General features: G+C 46.8%; 1 protein-coding gene across 6 annotated transcripts in view; it reads left to right on the forward strand.

The window, feature by feature from the left end:
• BABAM2 (BRISC and BRCA1 A complex member 2) overlaps window positions 1-24,314 on the forward strand; it is a 142,420-nt gene that overhangs the window by 23,505 nt on the left and 94,601 nt on the right. For 5 of the 6 annotated variants that reach the window (XM_073556334.1, XM_073556333.1, XM_073556330.1 and 2 more), the window contains exons 3-6: window positions 640-716; window positions 8,258-8,352; window positions 17,122-17,316; window positions 23,201-23,275. In XM_073556334.1, coding sequence (XP_073412435.1) covers window positions 640-716; window positions 8,258-8,352; window positions 17,122-17,316; window positions 23,201-23,275 — 442 coding nt within the window. The remainder of the gene's footprint in view (window positions 1-639; window positions 717-8,257; window positions 8,353-17,121; window positions 17,317-23,200; window positions 23,276-24,314) is intronic. The other variant, XM_073556332.1, reaches the window with a different exon arrangement.

Consider the following 24,314-nt stretch of genomic DNA (forward strand, 5'->3'; position numbering starts at 1 on the left):
TCAAAAGGGCGATCTAGATGACATGAAAACAGACCTCCAAAATTAACACCTTGTGGATGAAAAATGGGCAATTCTTCTGAACACAGGCCTAAGGGAAGGGGTTATCTCCGTCACCTTCCTGCTGCCGGTAATTTCTTATTTTTAGCTTCATCCTCTGAATGATTAGAATACTCAGTGTTACCGTAAAAATCATTCAAAAGATATAATAGTAGTGGATAGACGGTAAAGCGGGAGGAGGGGGATGCAGCTGCAGTATCGGCCTGTGAGAGGAAGGAGAGCGTACAGCAGGGATCTGACATGTAATGTCGTAATCCCGCACCGTCCAAGCGTTAGTATCCGCAATTACTGACCCGGAGCAGTGTACACAGCTGACGGCATCCAGCCCTGATACCCGTCCTCATCGTCTCCCAGTAACTCAGCCGGGTGCAGAGTATTTCAGCCGTCTCTTCCAGCGATCACTGCAGCTGCTCTGAGTTGTCAGGTTGCAAGCGATGACTGTTTCCTTTTACAGACAGCAAGCAGAGATCTTACAACTGTTCCAGAATTGGGGACCTCCTCGCCACCTCCCAGTCGGCGTCCTGCGGCAGTGGTATCCGGCATTTGGTCATTTGGCTGTCACCGTCTTTCTTTTTCTTCTAGTTGCACCTCCCTGACCCCCGGACCCAGCTGCGATCGCTTCAAGCTCCACATACCGTATGCCGGGGAGACGCTGAAGTGTGAGTATCTGCTTCATGTCACGTGGACTCGTTTCATAAAAATCTATTCCATAGCCGAGAGATGGGGGCAGCACAGGCGCGGCCGTAGGAGAGCGGATCATGGCACGGACGTCTCCTCCACAGAGGGGATTATTCACACACACAGTTTATCATTTACTTTATTTGCAGTTTTTTCACCTTTGAGCTCTTCAATAAATGCAGAAATATTAAATAATATTTCATTGATTGATGGGCCAACTTTTAATTCAACCTTCTTAAAGGGCGCCTCCACTCTGAGCCCTCCTTAATGGTTAGAAGCTGATCGTATTGTGTTCTCTTTGCCCGGACAATGTGAACAGTTTTCAGAATGGCAAACTTGCCAGAATTTCCTTTTGTCTCTTTCCCCACAAACATGTTTGTAAAAAATTGAGTTCTCACCACTAGAGGGCGAGTTGTGTGCACCTCTTTTTCATCAGCAATCTGCCATCACTGTAGGTGCAGGAACTTTCTTTCACTCACTTCCCAAAATGAATTAATCGTCTCATTGCCCAATAGCATGCCTAGCCTAAAATAAAAACCTGCCTTTCTGTCATGCATGTGTTCAATCAGGAGAACAGGAGCTGAGAAAAAAAACAACCCACCTTCTTATGCAATAAGAAGGTGTCAAAGACCCTCCCACTTCCTGTAGAGGGAGCCAAAGACCCTCCCACTTCATGTAGAGAGACAAAGACCCTCCCGTAGAGGGACAAAGGCCCACTTACTGACTCTAGAAAGACAAAGTACCCATCCTTACTTCCTGTAGAGAGAAAAAAGGTCCGACTACCTGTAGAAAGACAGAAACGCGTCCGCTCCTTCCTGTAGGGAGACAGACCCTCCCGCTTCCTGTAGAAGGAACCAAAGACCCTCCCGCTTCCTGTAGAAGGAACCAAAGACCCTCCCGCTTCCTGTAGAAGGAACCAAAGACCCTCCCGCTTCCTGTAGAAGGAACCAAAGACCCTCCCGCTTCCTGTAGAAGGAACCAAAGACCCTCCCGCTTCCTGTAGAAGGAACCAAAGACCCTCCCGCTTCCTGTAGAAGGAACCAAAGACCCTCCCGCTTCCTGTAGAAGGAACCAAAGACCCTCCCGCTTCCTGTAGAAGGAACCAAAGACCCTCCCGCTTCCTGTAGAAGGAACCAAAGACCCTCCCGCTTCCTGTAGAAGGAACCAAAGACCCTCCCGCTTCCTGTAGAAGGAACCAAAGACCCTCCCGCTTCCTGTAGAAGGAACCAAAGACCCTCCCGCTTCCTGTAGAAGGAACCAAAGACCCTCCCGCTTCCTGTAGAAGGAACCAAAGACCCTCCCGCTTCCTGTAGAAGGAACCAAAGACCCTCCCGCTTCCTGTAGAAGGAACCAAAGACCCTCCCGCTTCCTGTAGAAGGAACCAAAGACCCTCCCGCTTCCTGTAGAAGGAACCAAAGACCCTCCCGCTTCCTGTAGAAGGAACCAAAGACCCTCCCGCTTCCTGTAGAAGGAACCAAAGACCCTCCCGCTTCCTGTAGAAGGAACCAAAGACCCTCCCGCTTCCTGTAGAAGGAACCAAAGACCCTCCCGCTTCCTGTAGAAGGAACCAAAGACCCTCCCGCTTCCTGTAGAAGGAACCAAAGACCCTCCCGCTTCCTGTAGAAGGAACCAAAGACCCTCCCGCTTCCTGTAGAAGGAACCAAAGACCCTCCCGCTTCCTGTAGAAGGAACCAAAGACCCTCCCGCTTCCTGTAGAAGGAACCAAAGACCCTCCCGCTTCCTGTAGAGGGAACCAAAGACCCTCCCGCTTCCTGTAGAGGGAACCAAAGACCCTCCCGCTTCCTGTAGAGGGAACCAAAGACCCTCCCGCTTCCTGTAGAGGGAACCAAAGACCCTCCCGCTTCCTGTAGAGGGAACCAAAGACCCTCCCGCTTCCTGTAGAGGGAACCAAAGACCCTCCCGCTTCCTGTAGAGGGAACCAAAGACCCTCCCGCTTCCTGTAGAGGGAACCAAAGACCCTCCCGCTTCCTGTAGAGGGAACCAAAGACCCTCCCGCTTCCTGTAGAGGGAGGCAAAGACCCTCCCGCTTCCTGTAGAGGGAGGCAAAGACCCTCCCGCTTCCTGTACAGCAGATCTAGACGGTTTTTGCCTGATTCAGTAAAAATTTCTAATGCATCAGAGGCAGCCCCTTAAGGCTATGTGCACACGTATGCAGAAAATTTCTGCATGAAAACTGGACTCCTTCCCAGAAAACGCGCGTTTTTTTCTGCGTTTTTTTTTTTTCCGCACGTCCCCAGTCACATAGAAAATAGATAGAAATGTGGAATTTTCCGCAAAATTAATGAGCATGCTGCGTTTTTTACCGCGATGCGATTTTTTTTGCGGAAAAAACGCATCAATGTGCACAGAAAGTGTGGAATTCATTAAAATGAATGGGAAGCTTCTTTTTTGACGCGGTTTATTTGGTAAAACCGCGGGAAAAAAAACGCAACGTGTGAACACAGCCTTAAGGTTACATTTACATTTATTTGTATTCCACTTTTTAATGCACCCTGATGTGTGAATTCAGATTCATTTACCGGATTTGAAAGCTACACACTTTGTTGATTTGAGTAGGCGTAATTTTATCCAGCCCTTTACTTCCTCCCTGCTGACGACAAATGCAGGAGGACCTAATTTAGTGTTTTATTTTCCCGTTGCTGGTATCAGCAGGAGAAGGAATTACTGCAGCACTTTATTTTCCCCCTGCTGATGTTAGCTGCAGAAAGAAATAAGGCTGTCAGCAGCTGGAAGCATTACTTTTGCCCTTTACTTCCTCCCTGCAGGCTGCAGGATGCAGCAGGACTTGCTAACACCTTATACTACCTCTCTGCTGATGTCAGATGCAGGATGAATTACTGCAGCCTTTTACCTTCTCCCTGCTGAAGTCAGCTGCTGGAACAATTTCTGCTGCCCTTTATTTACCCCCCACCCATGCCAATGTAAGTGGTAAAAGCAATGACTGCAGCCCTTTCCGTCTATTGCTGATGTCGGCTGCAGGAGGAATTACCGAAATAAGTGACGGCGAGCTCAGTGTGTCTATAGAGCAACTTTGCTTGGTAAGAAAGTCTTGTGATCACAGCAGCATCAGCACGGATTCAAGTCGTGCATGGGAGTGGATGGTGTTTACAGCACATTCTCCCTTGGGGTTGCAGAGGTTTCGTTTCCTTCTTTCACACATAAATGGTGGAATCTGTGAAGATGCCGTTAATATCTATGGAGAGAATATCCCTTTTTTCATTTTGTAAGAAAGAAATCTTCAGCATTGCAGCCGCCCGCTGATCATCAGACCGTCGCTGAAGCAGTGGTCTTTGTTGTGGAGCAGGAGGACAGATTAGCATTCTCGTATTGGTAATTTGCATCCAGTCCTCCTAATTAGCACTTTGCCTGCCTCCAGCATGGAGCTGATCCGGTGTAGCCGTGTGCCGGTGTATTTACGGCCTGTACTCTGCTGTGTACACCCAGGGCCTCATTCATGCTGCAGAATGTCGTGTTCTCTGGATGGAGCCTGATGTCGGCCCCCTGTGAAGCCCCCGTGTTCTGGCAGCTCAGGCTAAACTTAGTGCAGCCCAAAATAGCAGTAATAACCAGGCACACAATGAGGGAGCTATTAACCAGCTGCGCCTGACGTTTCTGCTAGTCCCTGCGACCTCCGCTCCCTGGTAACTGCCACCTTCTCCATTTAGCCTGGTATGTGGGTTATCAGGCGCTGCTCCCACTGACTCTGTGCTCAGGAGCCTCAGCAATTTCCACTTATTTCCTTCTGATCTCCTTCATTATAACCTCAAATATCCAGTAATTCTATCATTCTATAATATCATTCCATTTACAGATCAGATTAATCTGCAAAAAGTCACTGTGTACATACATTAATTTACTGATCCTGTATTATACTCCAGAGCTGCGCTCACTAATCAGCTGGTGCAGTCACTGTGTACATAAATTAATTTACTGATCCTGTATTATACTCCAGAGCTGCAATCACTATTCTGCTGGTACAGTCGCTGTGTACATACATTACATTACTGATCCTGAGTTACATCCTGTATTATACCCCAGAGCTGCACTCACTATTCTGCTGGTGCAGTCACTGTGTACATACATTACATTACTGATCCTGAGTTACATCCTGTATTATACTCCAGAGCTGCACTCACTATTCTGCTGGTGCAGTCACTGTGTACATACATTACATCACTGATCCTGAGTTACATCCTGTATTATACTCCAGAGCTGCACTCACTATTCTGCTGGTGCAGTCACTGTGTACATACATTACATCACTGATCCTGAGTTACATCCTGTATTATACCCCAGAGCTGCACTCACTATTCTGCTGGTGCAGTCACTGTGTACATACATTACATTACTGATCCTGAGTTACATCCTGTATTATACTCCAGAGCTGCACTCACTATTCTGCTGGTGCAGTCACTGTGTACATACATTACATTACTGATCCTGAGTTACATCCTGTATTATACTCCAGAGCTGCACTCACTATTCTGCTGGTGCAGTCACTGTGTACATACATTACATTACTGATCCTGAGTTACATCCTGTATTATACTCCAGAGCTGCAGTCACTATTCTGCTGGTGCAGTCACTGTGTACATACATTACATTACTGATCCTGAGTTATATCCTGTATTATACTCCAGAGCTGCACTCACTATTCTGCTGGTGCAGTCACTGTGTACATACATTACATTACTGATCCTGAGTTACATCCTGTATTATACTCCAGAGCTGCACTCACTATTCTGCTGGTGCAGTCACTGTGTACATACATTACATTACTGATCCTGAGTTACATCCTGTATTATTCCCCAGAGCTGCACTCACTATTCTGCTGGTGCAGTCACTGTGTACATACATTACATTACTGATCCTGAGTTACATCCTGTATTATACCCCAGAGCTGCACTCACTATTCTGCTGGTGCAGTCACTGTGTACATACATTACATTACTGATCCTGAGTTACATCCTGTATTATACCCCAGAGCTGCACTCACTATTCTGCTGGTGCAGTCACTGTGTACATACATTACATTACTGATCCTGAGTTACATTCTGTATTATTCCCCAGAGCTGCACTCACTATTCTGCTGGTGCAGTCACTGTGTACATACATTACATTACTGATCCTGAGTTACATCCTGTATTATACTCCAGAGCTGCACTCACTATTCTGCTGGTGCAGTCACTGTGTACATACATTACATTACTGATCCTGAGTTACATCCTGTATTATACTCCAGAGCTGCACTCACTATTCTGCTGGTGCAGTCACTGTGTACATACATTACATTACTGATCCTGAGTTACATCCTGTATTATACTCCAGAGCTGCGCTTACTGTTCTGCTGGTGCAGTTAGTGTGTACATTACTTTTCCCGCTATGAGTGCACAGTCGGCGGACCTTCCCCTATATATTGCCTTTATCCCACTCTATATCTGCACTCACAATCCTTAATACTTCAGAGCTAAAATCTCCCAGTCTACTCTGCTCGTGTCCTGTCTGTCCAGCGTCTGATCTGGTGATTTTTATTCTCAGAAGTGTTGTTTTCACCCTGATAAATTGGGCTGCTCCGGTGTCAGTGTGAACTGATGGTCGTCATTTTGGATGTTGCACTTTCTAGATAACGATTTCCACCTTGGTTTGGTTTTGTTTCCTGTGGTCCAATGTCTTGGATTGTCAGCGTGGTCCAACCTGTCATGTGTGGCCGCAGCTTCCTGTACGGTTTTCTTGCGCTCTCGCTCTCTGGCTGCCGCTGATATTTTTAACAAGTTAGTGTGGTGAGGAGAAGCTGTATCTGATCATCCTCAGGAAGCCTTCTGCTGCCTGCATCGGCACCGTGCAGATTATGTCTCTACTCGTAGCTGCAGACAGTCAGCGTCTCATAGAGGAAGGGAATAAGATTAGATATTTAACTGAAGATTGACTTTACTGTAATAACAGAATTATTTCTCAGTCACGTATAGCGGCCGGGTACCAATGTGGCTGAAAGTGAGGCTTTGTCCACCACAGTCACGCCATCATTCACACTACATTGCCTCATTTGCTTCTACAATAGCGGTGCCACTCTCCTGCTGGCCCATAGCGGTGCCACTCTCCTGCTGGCCCATAGCGGTGCCACTCTCCTGCTGGCCCATAGCGGTGCCACTCTCCTGCTGGCCCATAGCGGTGCCACTCTCCTGCTGGCCCATAGCGGTGCCACTCTCCTGCTGGCCCATAGCGGTGCCACTCTCCTGCTGGCCCATAGCGGTGCCACTCTCCTGCTGGCCCATAGCGGTGCCACTCTCCTGCTGGCCCATAGCGGTGCCACTCTCCTGCTGGCCCATAGCGGTGCCACTCTCCTGCTGGCCCATAGCGGTGCCACTCTCCTGCTGGCCCATAGCGGTGCCACTCTCCTGCTGGCCCATAGCGGTGCCACTCTCCTGCTGGCCCATAGCGGTGCCACTCTCCTGCTGGCCCATAGCGGTGCCACTCTCCTGCTGGCCCATAGCGGTGCCGTGCTTGTTGACTCATAGCAGTGGCAATCTTGCTGACCCATAGCGGTGCCATGTTTTTAGCTCACAGTTGTACCAATCTTGGTAACCCAAGTGATACGATTTCTGTCCTCTATTGTTTTATGTACTCCCTACATTCTGAAATCGAAAATAAATAGTACACTTCTGCTTCCATCTCGTCAGCCTTTTTACTTCTTTGCTGCCCTTATTGCATTGCTCCTTCTTTTTGCCCCCATATGTCTGCCACATTTTCTTGCTGGCGCCCTCTTTTTAGTGGATTACAAAGTGTCCCCTTACTGGGACCCCCAGCGATCGGCAGTATTCCATGGGAAAACCTGGCAGTAAGTGTTCACATTCCCTGAGGCTCCCCCACAGGAAAAATTAAGTATTACACTTAACCTATTCATATTAACGGGATGACGGGATGGATGTCAGTGCATTGCATGATGCCCAGCTATAAGGATACTAAAAAGAAGAAATCCCTTACAGGGTTTATGAACATGGCTTTTATTTAACCCTTTAAGGATGCAGCTAAGCTGAAGATTGAGTCAATGCCGGGATTTTATTTATTTTTTTATTACTTTCTATTTCTTTTAATTTATAGTGGTTGGACTAATATTCTATATTTTAACTTGCACTGAGGACGTGACCAAGCGATGGCTTCACTGCTATATTTCTGGATGACAGCGCCTTGTGCCTGCCATCTGTAATCTTATTGGTTGCTGCAGACAAAGTTGGGGCCACAAAGGGTCTAAAATGCGGAAATATGACGTACGTTAGGTCCTGGCCTGTACGGCGCAGCGGACGCCGGCTGTGGATCGCTCTGTGTCTATCCTCACGCTGGAAGCTTTGGCGGTTGTTCTTTGTATACAGCAACTGTCATGAAGGGGTTAACGGTTGCAGCATTGATCACTCCGGGGGAAGTTTGGTTTTGCTAGAAATTGTGTAAATTTGGTGGTTTGGGGGGTCTCCGCTCTTGAGGTTGATGGTGTTTCTCGTTTTTATAGGGGACATCCTGTTCAATGCCCAGTACCCAGAATTACCGCCTGATTTCATCTTTGGGGAAGATGCAGAATTTTTGCCTGAACCTTCCGCGCTCCCGGTAAGTTTTAAGATTAATAGTGCATATTTATCCGCAAGTGTTGATGCTTCTTTACATGTAGTGCTTCTTTCCAGAGCGTATTCTCCAGATTTTACTGCCCTCCTTATAGGGAGAATCGTTTTTGCAACTTTTTTTTAAAAAGTTGTAATTCATCAATCTTCACCTATTTTCATAACTAACAACGTCCACATTTGAAAAGTAACGAGCGCTATGTAATATTTCAATTTTTGCACAGTAACGACAACATTTGTGGCTTTTTGACTCAACAGAACTGGCATAAGTGGTTTTTTTTTTTTTATTTTCCCCCTTCCCTGCGTACGTAACTGGTATCTTATGTAATGAAGCTTCATCAGTATAAGATGAGACACTCAACAACTCTAATAGACCTCATGTACTTAACCTCCACTGCTTGCTGTCTGTGAATGGAAAAGCATTCAATGTTTCCATTCCCAGCTTGGCCCACATCCCAACCAGGAAGAGATGTTTCCGGCCCATTACTGATTGATGGTAGCTATAGATGCCAGTAGTGTCACCTGCAGTGATTTTCATTACTCCATTGAAGTCAGTGTAGCCTCCTCTCAACCATTATACAGTCACAAGACCCATTTATTTTATTTTAGGCCTTTTTTAAGGTGTATAGATGAGTATGTACCATAGGGGTTGTTCTAACTCAGCAACTCCGGGTTCAACCACTAGGACACCATACGATCCAGGGTCTTGTCTAGGAGGGAGCAGAGGTGCCAAGTCAACCGCATTCCCCCGAGTGTTGTGTGAGACACTGTATCTACTGTATTACTTCTGTGCCTGTAATAACCGGGAGTATAGTAGAGAAGAAGCAGGGCAGGACCAGTGCTTCATCTGCAGACGCTTGACGCATATCCATACAACACCTCTGGCTTCCTCGGCACATTTGCTTCATGAATCCAGAATTAAAGATAGAAAAATGTAATTGACTAAAACATAAAATAGGAGATAACTGTTCTCTCTAACTTTAACTTGAATTTGCCGAATAACAGTGTTTATCCTAATAGACGGACGTTATGATTAGAATGTGTGTCCTGAGTGACGGGGATAGGAATAGGAATGCGTGTCCTGAGTGACGGGGATAGGAATAGGAATGCGTGTCCTGAGTGACGGGGATAGGAATAGGAATGCGCGTCCTGAGTGACGGGGATAGGAATAGGAATGTGTGTCCTGAGTGACGGGGATAGGAATAGGAATGCGTGTCCTGAGTGACGGGGATAGGAATAGGAATGCGTGTCCTGAGTGACGGGGATAGGAATAAGAATGCGCGTCCTGAGTGACAGGAATAGGAATGCGCGTCCTGAGTGACAGGGATTGAAATAGGAATGCGCGTCCTGAGTGACGGGGATAGAAATAAGAATGCGCGTCCTGAGTGACAGGAATAGGAATGCGCGTCCTGAGTGACGGGGATAGGAATAGGAATGCGCGTCCTGAGTGACAGGGATTGAAATAGGAATACGCGTCCTGAGTGACGGGGATAGGAATAGGAATGCGTGTCCTGAGTGACGGGGATAGGAATAGGAATGCGTGTCCTGAGTGACGGGGATAGGAATAGGAATGCGCGTCCTGAGTGACGGGGATAGGAATAGGAATGCGCGTCCTGAGTGACGGGGATAGGAATAGGAATGCGTGTCCTGAGTGACGGGGATAGGAATAGGAATGCGTGTCCTGAGTGACGGGGATAGGAATAGGAATGCGCGTCCTGAGTGACGGGGATAGGAATAGGAATGCGTGTCCTGAGTGACGGGGATAGGAATAGGAATGCGTGTCCTGAGTGACGGGGATAGGAATAGGAATGCGTGTCCTGAGTGACGGGGATAGGAATAAGAATGCGCGTCCTGAGTGACAGGAATAGGAATGCGCGTCCTGAGTGACAGGGATTGAAATAGGAATGCGCGTCCTGAGTGACGGGGATAGGAATAAGAATGCGCGTCCTGAGTGACAGGAATAGGAATGCGCGTCCTGAGTGACGGGGATAGGAATAGGAATGCGCGTCCTGAGTGACAGGGATTGAAATAGGAATGCGTGTCCTGAGTGACGGGGATAGGAATAGGAATGCGTGTCCTGAGTGACGGGGATAGGAATAGGAATGCGTGTCCTGAGTGACGGGGATAGGAATAAGAATGCGCGTCCTGAGTGACAGGAATAGGAATGCGCGTCCTGAGTGACGGGGATTGAAATAGGAATGCGCGTCTTGAGTGATAGTGACAGGAATAGGAATGCGCGTCCTGAGTGACGAGGATAGGAATGTGCGTTCTGAGTGACGAGGATAGGAATAGGAATGCGCGTCCTGAGTGACGGGGATATGTATAGGAATGCGCGTCCTGAGGGATAGGAATAGGAATGCGTGTCCTGAGTGAAGGGGATAGGAATAGGAATGCACGTCCTGAGTGATGGGGATAGGAATAGGAATGCGTGTCCTGAGTGACAAGGATAGGAATAGGAATGCGTGTCCTGAGTGAAGGGGATAGGAATAGGAATGCGTGTCCTGAGTGACGGGGATAGGAATAGGAATGCGTGTCCTGAGTGACAAGGATAGGAATAGGAATGTGTGTCCTGAGTGAAGGGGATAGGAATAGGAATGCGTGTCCTGAGTGATGGGGATAGGAATAGGAATGCGTGTCCTGAGTGACGGGGATAGGAATAGGAATGCGTGTCCTGAGTGACGGGGAAAGGAATAGGAATGCACGTCCTGAGTGACGGGAATAGGAATGCGCGTCCTGAGTGACGGGGATAGGAATAGGAATGCACATCCTGAGTGATGGGGATAGGAATAGGAATGCGCGTCCTGAGTGACGGGGAAAGGAATAGGAATGCGCGTCCTGAGTGACGGGAATAGGAATGTGCGTCCTGAGTAACGGGGATAGGAATAAGAATGTGCGTCCTGAGTGACGGGGATGGGAATAGGAATGCACGTCCTGAGTGACGGGGATAGGAATAGGAATGCGCGTCCTGAGTGACGGGGAAAGGAATAGGAATGCGCGTCCTGAGTGACGGGAATAGGAATGCGCGTCTTGAGTGACGGGGATAGGAATAGGAATGTGCGTCCTGAGTAACGGGGATAGGAATAAGAATGTGCGTCCTGAGTGACGGGGATAGGAATAAGAATGCGCGTCCTGAGTGACGGGGAAAGGAATAGGAATGCGCGTCCTGAGTGACGGGAATAGGAATGCGCGTCCTGAGTGACGGGGATAGGAATAGGAATGTGCGTCCTGAGTAACGGGGATAGGAATAAGAATGTGCGTCCTGAGTGACGGGGATAGGAATAGGAATGCGCGTCCTGAGTGACGGGGATAGGAATAAGAATGTGCGTCCTGAGTAACGGGGATAGGAATAAGAATGCGCGTCCTGAGTGACGGGGATAGGAATAGGAATGCGCGTCCTGAGTGACGGGGATAGGAATAAGAATGTGCGTCCTGAGTGACGGGGATAGGAATAGGAATGCGCGTCCTGAGTGACGGGGATAGGAATAGGAATGTGCGTCCTGAGTAACGGGGATAGGAATAAGAATGCGCGTCCTGAGTGACGGGGATTGAAATAGGAATGCGTGTCCTGAGTGATGGGGATAGGAATAGGAATGCGCATCCTGAGTGACAGGGATTGAAATAGGAATGCGTGTCCTGAGTGACGGGGATAGGAATAGGAATGCGCGTCCTGAGTGACAGGAATAGGAATGCGCGTCCTGAGTGACGGGGATTGAAATAGGAATGCGCGTCTTGAGTGATAGTGACAGGAATAGGAATGCGCGTCCTGAGTGACGAGGATAGGAATGTGCGTCCTGAGTGACGAGGATAGGAATAGGAATGCGCGTCCTGAGTGACGGGGATATGTATAGGAATGCGCGTCCTGAGGGATAGGAATAGGAATGCGTGTCCTGAGTGAAGGGGATAGGAATAGGAATGCACGTCCTGAGTGATGGGGATAGGAATAGGAATGCGTGTCCTGAGTGACAAGGATAGGAATAGGAATGCGTGTCCTGAGTGAAGGGGATAGGAATAGGAATGCGTGTCCTGAGTGACGGGGATAGGAATAGGAATGCGTGTCCTGAGTGACAAGGATAGGAATAGGAATGTGTGTCCTGAGTGAAGGGGATAGGAATAGGAATGCGTGTCCTGAGTGACGGGGATAGGAATAGGAATGCGTGTCCTGAGTGACGGGGATAGGAATAGGAATGCGTGTCCTGAGTGACGGGGAAAGGAATAGGAATGCACGTCCTGAGTGACGGGAATAGGAATGCGCGTCCTGAGTGACGGGGATAGGAATAGGAATGCACGTCCTGAGTGATGGGGATAGGAATAGGAATGCGCGTCCTGAGTGACGGGGAAAGGAATAGGAATGCGCGTCCTGAGTGACGGGAATAGGAATGTGCGTCCTGAGTAACGGGGATAGGAATAAGAATGTGCGTCCTGAGTGACGGGGATGGGAATAGGAATGCACGTCCTGAGTGACGGGGATAGGAATAGGAATGCGCGTCCTGAGTGACGGGGAAAGGAATAGGAATGCGCGTCCTGAGTGACGGGAATAGGAATGCGCGTCTTGAGTGACGGGGATAGGAATAGGAATGTGCGTCCTGAGTAACGGGGATAGGAATAAGAATGTGCGTCCTGAGTGACGGGGATAGGAATAAGAATGCGCGTCCTGAGTGACGGGGAAAGGAATAGGAATGCGCGTCCTGAGTGACGGGAATAGGAATGCGCGTCCTGAGTGACGGGAATAGGAATAGGAATGTGCGTCCTGAGTAACGGGGATAGGAATAAGAATGTGCGTCCTGAGTGACGGGGATAGGAATAGGAATGCGCGTCCTGAGTGACGGGGATAGGAATAAGAATGTGCGTCCTGAGTAACGGGGATAGGAATAAGAATGCGCGTCCTGAGTGACGGGGATAGGAATAGGAATGCGCGTCCTGAGTGACGGGGATAGGAATAAGAATGTGCGTCCTGAGTGACGGGGATAGGAATAGGAATGCGCGTCCTGAGTGACGGGGATAGGAATAGGAATGTGCGTCCTGAGTAACGGGGATAGGAATAAGAATGCGCGTCCTGAGTGACGGGGATAGGAATAGGAATGCGCTTCCTGAGTGACGGGGATAGGAATAAGAATGTGCGTCCTGAGTGACGGGGATAGGAATAGGAATGTGCGTCCTGAGTGACGGGGATAGGAATAGGAATGTGCGTCCTGAGTGACGGGGATAGGAATAGGAATGTGCGTCCTGAGTGACGGGGATAGGAATAGGAATGTGCGTCCTGAGTGACGGGGATAGGAATAGGAATGTGCGTCCTGAGTGACGGAATAGGAATGTGCGTCCTGAGTGACGGGGATAGGAATAGGAATGTGCGTCCTGAGTGACGGGGATAGGAATAGGAATGTGCGTCCTGAGTGACGGGAATAGGAATGCGCGTCCTGAGTGATGGGGATAGGGATAGGATTGCGTTCCCCGACTCAGGGGCCTCGGGAGGAGAATGCGCGTCCTTCCTCTGCAGTACGCAGTCAGAGCTCGTGCGTCAATCACCTGTCACCTGCTGCAGTCAGACTCGGCGGCTCTAGTGCTGCCTTCCTGCTGCTCCTCGCGAGTATTTGTTTGCAGCGGTGACATCTCCCTACAACATGTGACCTCTGCAGCCAATCAGAAAGCTCACAGTGATGACAAGGTAATCGGCACTAGACCAATGAGGCCAGTGATTGGCTGCAGGGGTGGTATGTTGTCAGTGGGATTTGGCCGCTGCTGCCCTGTAAACAGGTGGACGAGGAGCATCATAGGGTAAGCAATGGTTCTGTTAAAATATTACTTCCTTTTGCCAAAACATTACCTGATCTTTGGCAACTATTGTAAAATTAGCACCTACAGAAACCAGATAAGCCGCAGCGAAACGCAGATTTATAACCGACATATTGCAAGGTGGAAAATTAAACATGTTTTTACGGTACGTGTACGTGTCCCCACTCCATGATGTGGGCAGCATACAATGTCCTCTTACTTCAGGGTTAATGATTCTCCGGCCCGTGAGTCATGGGCCGATGACATCACTCCCTGATGACTCACCCGTTGTGTAATTGTGATAGAGCTAACCGAGAACACTAGCAGCCGCACTACAAATAGACAGATGTCAGAGTGACGCGCTCGGCCCCGGCTGCAGGAAATGGCGCCTTTATCATCTGACTGAATGGAAAAGAGACGATCTGCCATTGATCAATACATTCCAGGCTTCCTATAAATACACCCGCAGCGCTCGTCTGTTCAGATACAGAAAAGACTGTAAACCCACTCATCTCCGCACCTTCCCCGGGTACACAGCCAGCCTGCATACTACCTCCATGTATGTATGCATCTATAGAGTGTCAGCATTCAGAACGGATGATCACCATCATCATCATAATGTGCTTCCATCCACCAGTAATATTAACATCTGGGTGCAATGAATGGTCCTAGGTTACATCATAAAGACATGTCATTATAGAGATTTTATTATAATGTTGTAGCATAATGCTGCCCTCTGTGAAAATAATATAACTGCTATAAAACTGCCCCTATGTACAAAAATATAACTACTATAATACTGCCCCTATGTACAAGAATATAACTACTATAATACTGCCCCTATGTACAAGAATATAACTACTATAATACTGCCCCTATGTACAAGAATATAACTACTATAATACTGCCCCTATGTACAAGAATATAACTACTATAATACTGCCTCTATGTACAAGAATATAACTACTATAATACTGCTCCTATGTACATGAATATAACTACTATAATACTGCCCCCATATACAAGAATATAACTACTATAATACTGCTCCTATGTACAAGAATATAACTACTATAATACTGCCTCTATGTAAAAGAATATAACTACTATAATACTGCCCCTATGTACAAGAATATAACTACTATAATACTGCCCCTATGTACAAGAATATAACTACTATAATACTGCTCCTATGTACAAGAATATAACTACTATAATACTGCCCCTATGTACAAGAATATAACTACTATAATACTGCCCCTATGTACAAGAATATAACTACTATAAGGCCATGTGCACACGATGCAGATTTGCAGCGGTTCCGCAGCGGATTTTACCACGCAGAAACGCTGCATATCCGCATTGTGATGTACAGTAGCTTTAAAATGAATGTAAAAAAAAAAACCGCTGTGCAGACGCTGCAGATTTTTCCGCGCGGTTTTCCCGCGGTACAAAATCCGCAGCATGTTACTTCTTTTGTGCGGTTTTCCATCTCCCCTGTCACCAAATCCGCAGGGGGAAAACCGCAATGGAAAACCGCACAAAAACCGCATGAAAAGCATGAAAACCGCGTGAAAAATGGAAGAAATCCGCAGGAAAAATGCAGGTCATTTGACCTGCGGTTTTCTTCCATTCTGCACGGAAAAATCCGCAGGGCTCAAAACTCCGTCTGCACTCAGCCTAATACTGCTCCTATGTACAAGAATATAACTAATATAATACCGCCCCCTATGTAGAAGAATATAACTACTATAATACTGCCCCCTATGTACAAGAATATAACTACTATAAGACTTCGCCTATGTACAAGAATATAACTACTATAATACTGCCCCCTATGTACAAGAATATAACTACTATAATACTGCCCCCTATGTACAAGAATATAACTACTATAATACTGCTCCTATGTACAAGAATATAACTACTATAATACTGCTCCTATGTACAAGAATATAACTACTATAATACTGCTCCCTATGTACAAGAATATATACTATAATACTGCCCCCTATGTACAAGAATATAACTACTATAATACTGCTCCTATGTACAAGAATATATCTACTATAATACTGCTCCTATGTACAAGAATATAACTACTATAATACTGCTCCTATGTACAAGAATATAACTACTATAATACTGCTCCTATGTACAAGAATATAACTACTATAATACTGCCCCTATGTACAAGAATATAACTACTATAATACTGCTCCTATGTACAAAAATATAACTACTATAATACTGCTCCCTATGTACAAGAATATAACTACTATAATACTGCCCCCTATGTACAAGAATATAACTACTATAATACTGCTCCTATGTACAAGAATATAACTACTATAATACTGCTCCCTATGTACAAGAATATATCTACTATAATACTGCTCCTATGTACAAGAATATAACTACTATAATACTGCTCCTATGTTCAAGAATATAACTACTATAATACTACCCCTATGTACAAGATTATAACTACTATAATACTGCTCCTATGTACAAGAATATAACTACTATAATACTGCTCCCTATGTACAAGAATATATCTACTATAATACTGCTCCTATGTACAAGAATATAACTACTATAATACTGCTCCTATGTTCAAGAATATAACTACTATAATACTACCCCTATGTACAAGATTATAACTACTATAATACTACCCCTATGTACAAGATTATAACTACTATAATACTGCCCCTATGTACAAGAATATAACTACTATAATACTGCTCCCTATGTACAAGAATATAACTACTATAATACTGCCCCCTATGTACAAGAATATAACTACTATAATACTGCTCCCTATGTACAAGAATATAACTACTATAATACTGCCCCTATGTACAGGAATATAACTACTATAATATTGCTCCTATGTACAAGAATATAACTACTATAATATTGCTCCTATGTACAAGAATATAACTACTATAATACTGTTGTTTCTTATGTCTGACACTTCTTATAGAGTCTGGCAGAGTGGGACGCCTCGGACCCGGAGTGCCTCCTGCAGGTGGTGAAGGAGCTGGTCCAGCAGTATCACCAGTACCAGTGCAGCCGCCTTAGTGAGAGCTCGCGCCTCATGTTTGAGTATCAGACGTTGCTGGAGGAGCCTCAGTATGGGGAGAACATGGAAATCTACGCCGGGAAGAAGAATAATTGGGTAAGAGGAATGTGCCACCATGTGATGTAGGTGTGATTTGTGCTCTACCCCATATTCCTAGCTCTGTTCTGGTCTCTGGATTGATACTTCTTTGTCTTGCTCAGTGGTGGTCGGGCTCAGCCTCCTCCCCTCGGCCGTGTCTCTGAGCACCTTGTACTTCTGTGTCTTTCTCAGTGGTGGTCGGGCTCAGCCTCCTCCAATCGGCCATGTCACTGAGCTCCTTGTATTTCTGTGTCTTCCTCAGTGGTGGTCGGGCTCGGCCTCCTCCCCTCGGCCGTGTCTCTGAACACCTTGTACTCCTGTGTCTTGCTCAGTGGTGGTCGGGCTCGGCCTCCTCACCTCGGCTGTGTCTCTGAGCATCCTGTACTTCTGGCCTCTGGGGAGGCTGTGGAGGCACTGGAGGATCCCGGCTCATGGTTTCTTCTCCTCTGTTTCTTCCCATATCGTTTTCTCCTGTGTTCTGCCCCTGGTGATTATTTGCTGTGACCCTTTTGCTGTTCTGTGATCTCCCAGATATCGGACAATCTCAGGAGCGGCCTCCTCTGTAGATTGGTAATGACCTGGGACGTCTCAAAGTCGGAGAATTTTCTTATTTTGCCTGATGAAAATGAGATTGGGGCATTATGAGGCCACACCCCTTCATTACATAAATACACCTCACCTGATCTTCATCCAATCAGCATTTAGGTTTATACAGATCAAAGTTGGAAAATCTGTCTGAAAATAATACAGTCAAAATCCTCACTGCCTAATAATTCTGCACAGTGTACGCAAACACACAGCTCTGCTACATATACACACAGTGTTGCTGCACACACAGCTATGCTACATATGCACACACAACTCCTCTACATACAGTGTTTCTGCACACACATCCCTGCTACATGCACACACAGCTCTGCATGCGCACAAAGCTCTGCTACATGCACACACAGCTCTGCTACATGCACACACAGCTCTGCATGCGCACAAAGCTCTGCTACATGCACACACAGCTCTGCATGCGCACAAAGCTCTGCTACATGCACACACAGCTCTGCTACGTACACACAGCTTTGCTACATACACACACAGTTTAGCTGCACACAGCTCTGCTACATGCACACACAACTCTGCTATATATACACACAGTGTTGCTGCACACACAACTCTGCTACATGCACACACAGTTTTGCTACTTACACACAGTGTTGCTGTGCACATCTCTGCTACATGCACACACAGCTCTGCTACATGTACACACATCTCTGCTACATGCACACACAGTTCTGCTACTTACACACACAATGTTGCTGTGCACATCTCTGCTACATGTACACACATCTCTGCTACATGCACACACAGCTCTGCTACATGCACACACAGCTCTGCTACATGCACACACAGCTCTGCTATATGCACACACAGCTCTGCTACATGCACACACAGCTCTGCTACATGCGCACACACAGCCCTGCTACGTGCACACAGCTTTGCTACATATACACACAGTGTTGCTGTGCACATCTCTGCTACATGCACACACAGCTCTGCTACATGTACACACATCTCTGCTACATGCACACACAGTTCTGCTACTTACACACACAATGTTGCTGTGCACAGCTCTGCTACATGTACACACAGCTCTGCTACATGCACACACAGCTCTGCTACATGCACACACAGCTCTGCTACGTGCACACACAGCTCTGCTACGTGCACACACAGCTCTGCTACGTGCACACACAGCTCTGCTACGTGCACACACAGCTCTGCTACGTGCACACACAGCTCTGCTACGTGCACACACAGCTCTGCTACGTGCACACACAGCTCTGCTACGTGCACACACAGCTCTGCTACGTGCACACACAGCTCTGCTACGTGCACACACAGCTCTGCTACGTGCACACACAGCTCTGCTACGTGCACACACAGCTCTGCTACATGCACACACAGCTCTGCTACATGCGCACACACAGCCCTGCTACGTGCACACAGCTTTGCTACATATACACACAGTGTTGCTGCACACACAACTCTGCTACATGCACACACAGATTTGCTACATATCATTCCTTGCAGGCATGTGACTGATCACATGGCCTAAATTTTCCTTCTTGTCAGAACCTGCAGCTTTAGTGATGTGCAGGGCCTGGTATTTTTGTCTTTTGCCCTGCACCCGTCTGACTGATCAGTGTAGGGCAGGGGGCAAAAGCAGTCCTCGCAGTGATTAGGAAGGGCACTGCATCACTGTTCCCCTCCACAGGAAGCTGCGTCCGGACTATAAAGCCCCGTCACACACAGCGATCTCGCTGCTGAGTCACAAGTTGTGTGATGCAACAGCGATGTCACCAGCGAGATCGCCGTGTGTGACACTGACCAGCGACCGGCCCCCCTGCTGGGTATCGCTGATCGTCCTGGAATGGTCTGGACATTTTTTTGATCGCTGGTCTCCCGCTGGCCAGCACGCATCGCTGCGTGTGACAGGCGGGAGACCAGCGATCAGCGCGCTGGAGCTGGTAACTAAGGTAAATAGAGGGTTTCTAAGCAACGCGCGGCGCTTAGAAACCCGATGTGTACCTTGGTTACCAGCTCCCTGCACCAGCGCGCTGGTAACTAAGGTACACAGTGGGTAACTAAGCAACGTGCGTCGCTTGTTACCTGCGTGTCGCTGGTGCTGATCGCTGGAGAAGCTGCCTGTTTGGCAGCTCACCAGCGATCAGGTAGCGACACGACAGCGATCCTGACAAGGTCATATCGTTGTCGGGATCGCTGGTGCGTCGCTATGTGTGACGGGGCCCTAAGACACACACACACACACACACACACACACACACACACACACACACACACACACACACACTTTTTAGCAAGATTTATTCTTGCTAATGAGTGCGTCTTACGTTTTCTCTGAGACGCTGCACATTTCAGGGTACAACATTAGGCTAGGTCATCAGTATCAGATTTTAGGGATCCGATACCCCCCCCATAAATCACCTACCCTGTGCAGTGGCCGTTCTGGGTACTGCAGCTCAGCTAATGAAGTGAATGTGATCTAAGCTGCAGTACCGAGAACTGCCACTATAGTGTGCAGGGCGCTGTGGAGGAGGAAGTGGCTGTGCCGTCTGCGCACTTCTATTAGGAAACACTTTCTGTGGGGATTTTCCCAGAAATCTTAGTTTCCTGCATCCACAGGACGGACGGGCATTTCCTTATTTCACAAGTTGATGTCCCGTGACGCGTTCTGTGTGACGGTCACTTCACAGGCGGCTTTCTGGTCGTATTCCAGCACTGCCATCAGGGCTTCTGTAGTGTTTGGCAAAGAAAGCTGAAAATTGTGAGACATTGTGATATACCCTCTCTGGCGGTATACTATAGTGCCTGCCGTGTGTGTCCTTTATATGAGTAGATTACTATGCGACTGTAGGAATGGACATATGCAATGTAGGGCGATATTACATAGGCACGGCATGGTGGCACTTTTTGGTCATTTTATTATTTTGTGACTGTAGGAGCGGTGATACTACTTATGCACTGTGTGGCAGTATTATATCGCTGCCCGTACATGTAGCGGTTTTTGGTTGCACTGCTTGGACTGGTGAAGCTCATCGTTTTTCGGGGCTGTGGAGTCGGTAAGCCAAACCTGCGACTCCGACTCCAACATATATTGCTTATATTTAAGTGAAAATTTATTGTAGTACAATGTGAACATCAGACATTTAATCATTTCTATGATCCAATAATCAAGATATTTAGATAGATATTATGTTCTATTTATTGGAATACAACTTTAGAACACAAAAAACTGTAATAAACTGTAAATATGTAATATCGATTACATATATATATATTGTATGTATGTGTGTGTGTATATGTAATAAACTATGTAAGTGGCAAAAAACAGTTTTCAACAAAACATAAATAACATTTGTGCAGTCTATGAATTTGTTCTAAGAAATAGAATTGCCTCCATCAGATCCTCCTTCATAGATGACCTCACATCTGACCTAATAATTTTAAGGCCAGAGAACAACCTCTCTACACTAACTTGGGTTGGAGTCAAAGCCGTAACCACATGGGAACATCGCTAACAACGCTTTGCCTGCTCCATGTCATCCAAATACTTGTCAAAGTCAAACTCCTCATCTGATGAGGATGAAGATATGGCAGCAGCAGCACTGTCAGGACCCAAGTCCTCTTGCGCCTGGCAGTCCTCCTGTAGGCCACTCATCCTAACTGCTACCTCAGTCAGAGCTTCTTTTCCTTTAGTAAGCTGTTGATCATCAAGCAATATACGATGACTTGGGTCCACATAAACAGCTGCCAGAAAAATTTTATTTTCCAATAGCTGTGTGTCTATTCGTTTCATTGAAGCAGAAATGCCATCTGCGATTAAACCTCCTCCTTGGGACAGGCAAAATAGCAAGTTCTTCCGCTCCCTTATGAAAATGCCAGGAGTTAAATCCTCAGCTTGTAATTTTTTAGTCACGGTAAATGGGTGATGAAGCAATTCCTTCAATTCAGCCACCTATGTCCATTGACCTTCATTTAGGGTTACCTGAGGGTTCGTTATATCTATAAGAAACGGTTGTAGTTCAAGCAATTGCTCAATCATTAAATAAGTGCTGCCCCACCGAGTGGCTTGATCGACAATTGCCCCTTTCCCAGCACGTCTCTTCAAGATGGAATCAATTTTAGGGGTTCTGGCGGCAATAACCAATTTCCTCACTTTTCCAATCAGATTTCCAGCATGTCCCTCTTGCAGACTATCTCTTATTGCCAGCTGCAGCGTGTGCACAACACAGCGCATGTGATGAATAGGAAAGAGGTGTGAAGCAGCTTCAACAAGATCATCTTTTCTACAGTATAATTTTGCTGTTCTTCTGTAGTAATATCTGTTTCTTCCTCAGTTACATGAACAGCACTGTGGCCTTCCATCTCACACATACTGAATCCTAAGTGTTTTTCTAGCTGCTGTTCATTACTCTCATTCATCGGTGTCATTGTACTTATCATGTTTGGAGCATTGTCCGTTACAATAGCAAGAACCTGTTCTTGTGTGAATGTAGCCTTAGATCAGGAATAGAACATCCATTTATAGAACATTTCATAACTTTCCCAAATTCCTATGAAAAAATATTCTGCACATTCTGCATTGAATTACTGTAGCCAATTTATTATATATTTTAGAAGTCGGACCATTTTATTCCGACTCCCGACTCCACCAAAATGAGCACCGACTCCACGACTCCGACTCCACAGCCCTGGTAGCCGCGGGTGTAAACTTCATCCCACAATCCCTGCAGTTCACTGCAGATCTGTGCGGTTTGTAGCCAGGTGGTGGCACCGAGATCAGAGCTGGTAACAAGTCACCGAGCTCGCCACATGGCCGGGCAATAAAACATTCTGCGACTTATATTCTGCTTTTGTGCCTCCTCCTTTCCATTGTAAGTTCTGTGTTTGCTGTCGGTGAATAGAACCGTAGTCATATTTCCTGATGTTTACCAAGTTTCATTATACGGAAACCTGGGCGACATCCTATATGGTCGCCGGTGCCGTGCCAGGCTCTCTGGTTTCTGTAGCCGGCCGGTGCCAGGCTCTCTGGTTTCGGTAGCCGGCCGGTGCCAGGCTCTCTGGTTTCGGTAGCCGGCCGGTGCCAGGCTATCTGGTTTCGGTAGCTGGCCGGTGCCAGGCTCTCTGGTTTCGGTAGCCGGCCGGTGCCAGGCTCTCTGGTTTCGGTAGCCGGCCGGTGCCAGGCTCTCTGGTTTCGGTAGCCGGCCGGTGCCAGGCTCTCTGGTTTCGGTAGCCGGCCGGTGCCAGGCTCTCTGGTTTCGGTAGCCGCCCTCCTATAACTTGTGGATGGTGTTGTCCCTAATCTTGTTTTCTTCTTCTCTTACAGACCGGGGAGTTTTCCGCTCGATTCCTCTTGAAGCTGCCGGTGGACTTCAGTAACATCCCCATCTACCTGCTGAAGGTACCGCCTCATGTGACACGTGCCGGACCGATCCGGCTTTATTCATCTGAGATATTGCTGGTCTTATTGGGTCACTGTATGGAGGTATTAGTGGGTTACTGTATGGAGGTCTTATGGGGTTACTGTATGGAGGTATTAGTGGGTCACTGTATGGAGGTCTTATGGGGTTACTGTATGGAGGTATTGGGTCACTGTGTGGATTTATTTTTGGATTACTGTATTATTGGGTTACTGTATGGAGGTATTATTGGGTCACTGTATGGAGGTATTATTGGGTTACTGTATGGAGGTGTTATTGGGTTACTGTATGGAGGTATTGGGTCACTGTGTGGTGATGCTGAATTACTGTGTAGGTATTATATGGTTACTTTATTTAAGTAATATTAGATTATGTGTGGTGGTCTTATCCTGGTTTAATCACGTATGATAATTCGTATGCACAGTATGGCGGTATAATATTACTATACCGTGGTATTATTTGGTCACTGGTTTACTAATTTTATAATGAATGTGTAATGGAGTTTTTTTATACAGGACTTGTCATAAATATGTAATCACTCAGTATTTCACCACGTTGATCCCGCCCCCTTGACTAACAAGACTAGATTTATACAGAGCTGGCGAGGTCATATCTCAGGACCGGAGAGGCGCAGGGACAAAAGGAAAACTACTCTGGATTCAGGAGACCAGTGGCATTTACACCAGGAGGAACAAAATATATTTATAACTAGTGACCAGTCTCCTTGAATATTAGCGCTTTTACTTATGATATGGCAGCATTATTTAGTCTACATTACAGTACATGGCTTTACGGCTTTGTCTGTATAGTCGCGCTGATCAGTCACGGTATGGCGGTATTACGATCACGCTGCGGTACACTACTCTGCATTAATGGTGCACGTGTCACGGCCCACCTTCATTGGTTCAATGAAACTGATGTATCCGAAGGATCACGTTGTTGGGGGTCCACGAGATGGAATTTTATAGCAATGTCATAAAGTGGCATTTAAAGCAATGAGTTCTCCAACCAGATGAACAG

The sequence above is a fragment of the Dendrobates tinctorius genome, unplaced genomic scaffold (assembly GCF_039654945.1).
Source record: "Dendrobates tinctorius isolate UK_male_01 unplaced genomic scaffold, ASM3965494v1 ptg000232l, whole genome shotgun sequence".
Taxonomy (NCBI): domain Eukaryota; kingdom Metazoa; phylum Chordata; class Amphibia; order Anura; family Dendrobatidae; genus Dendrobates; species Dendrobates tinctorius.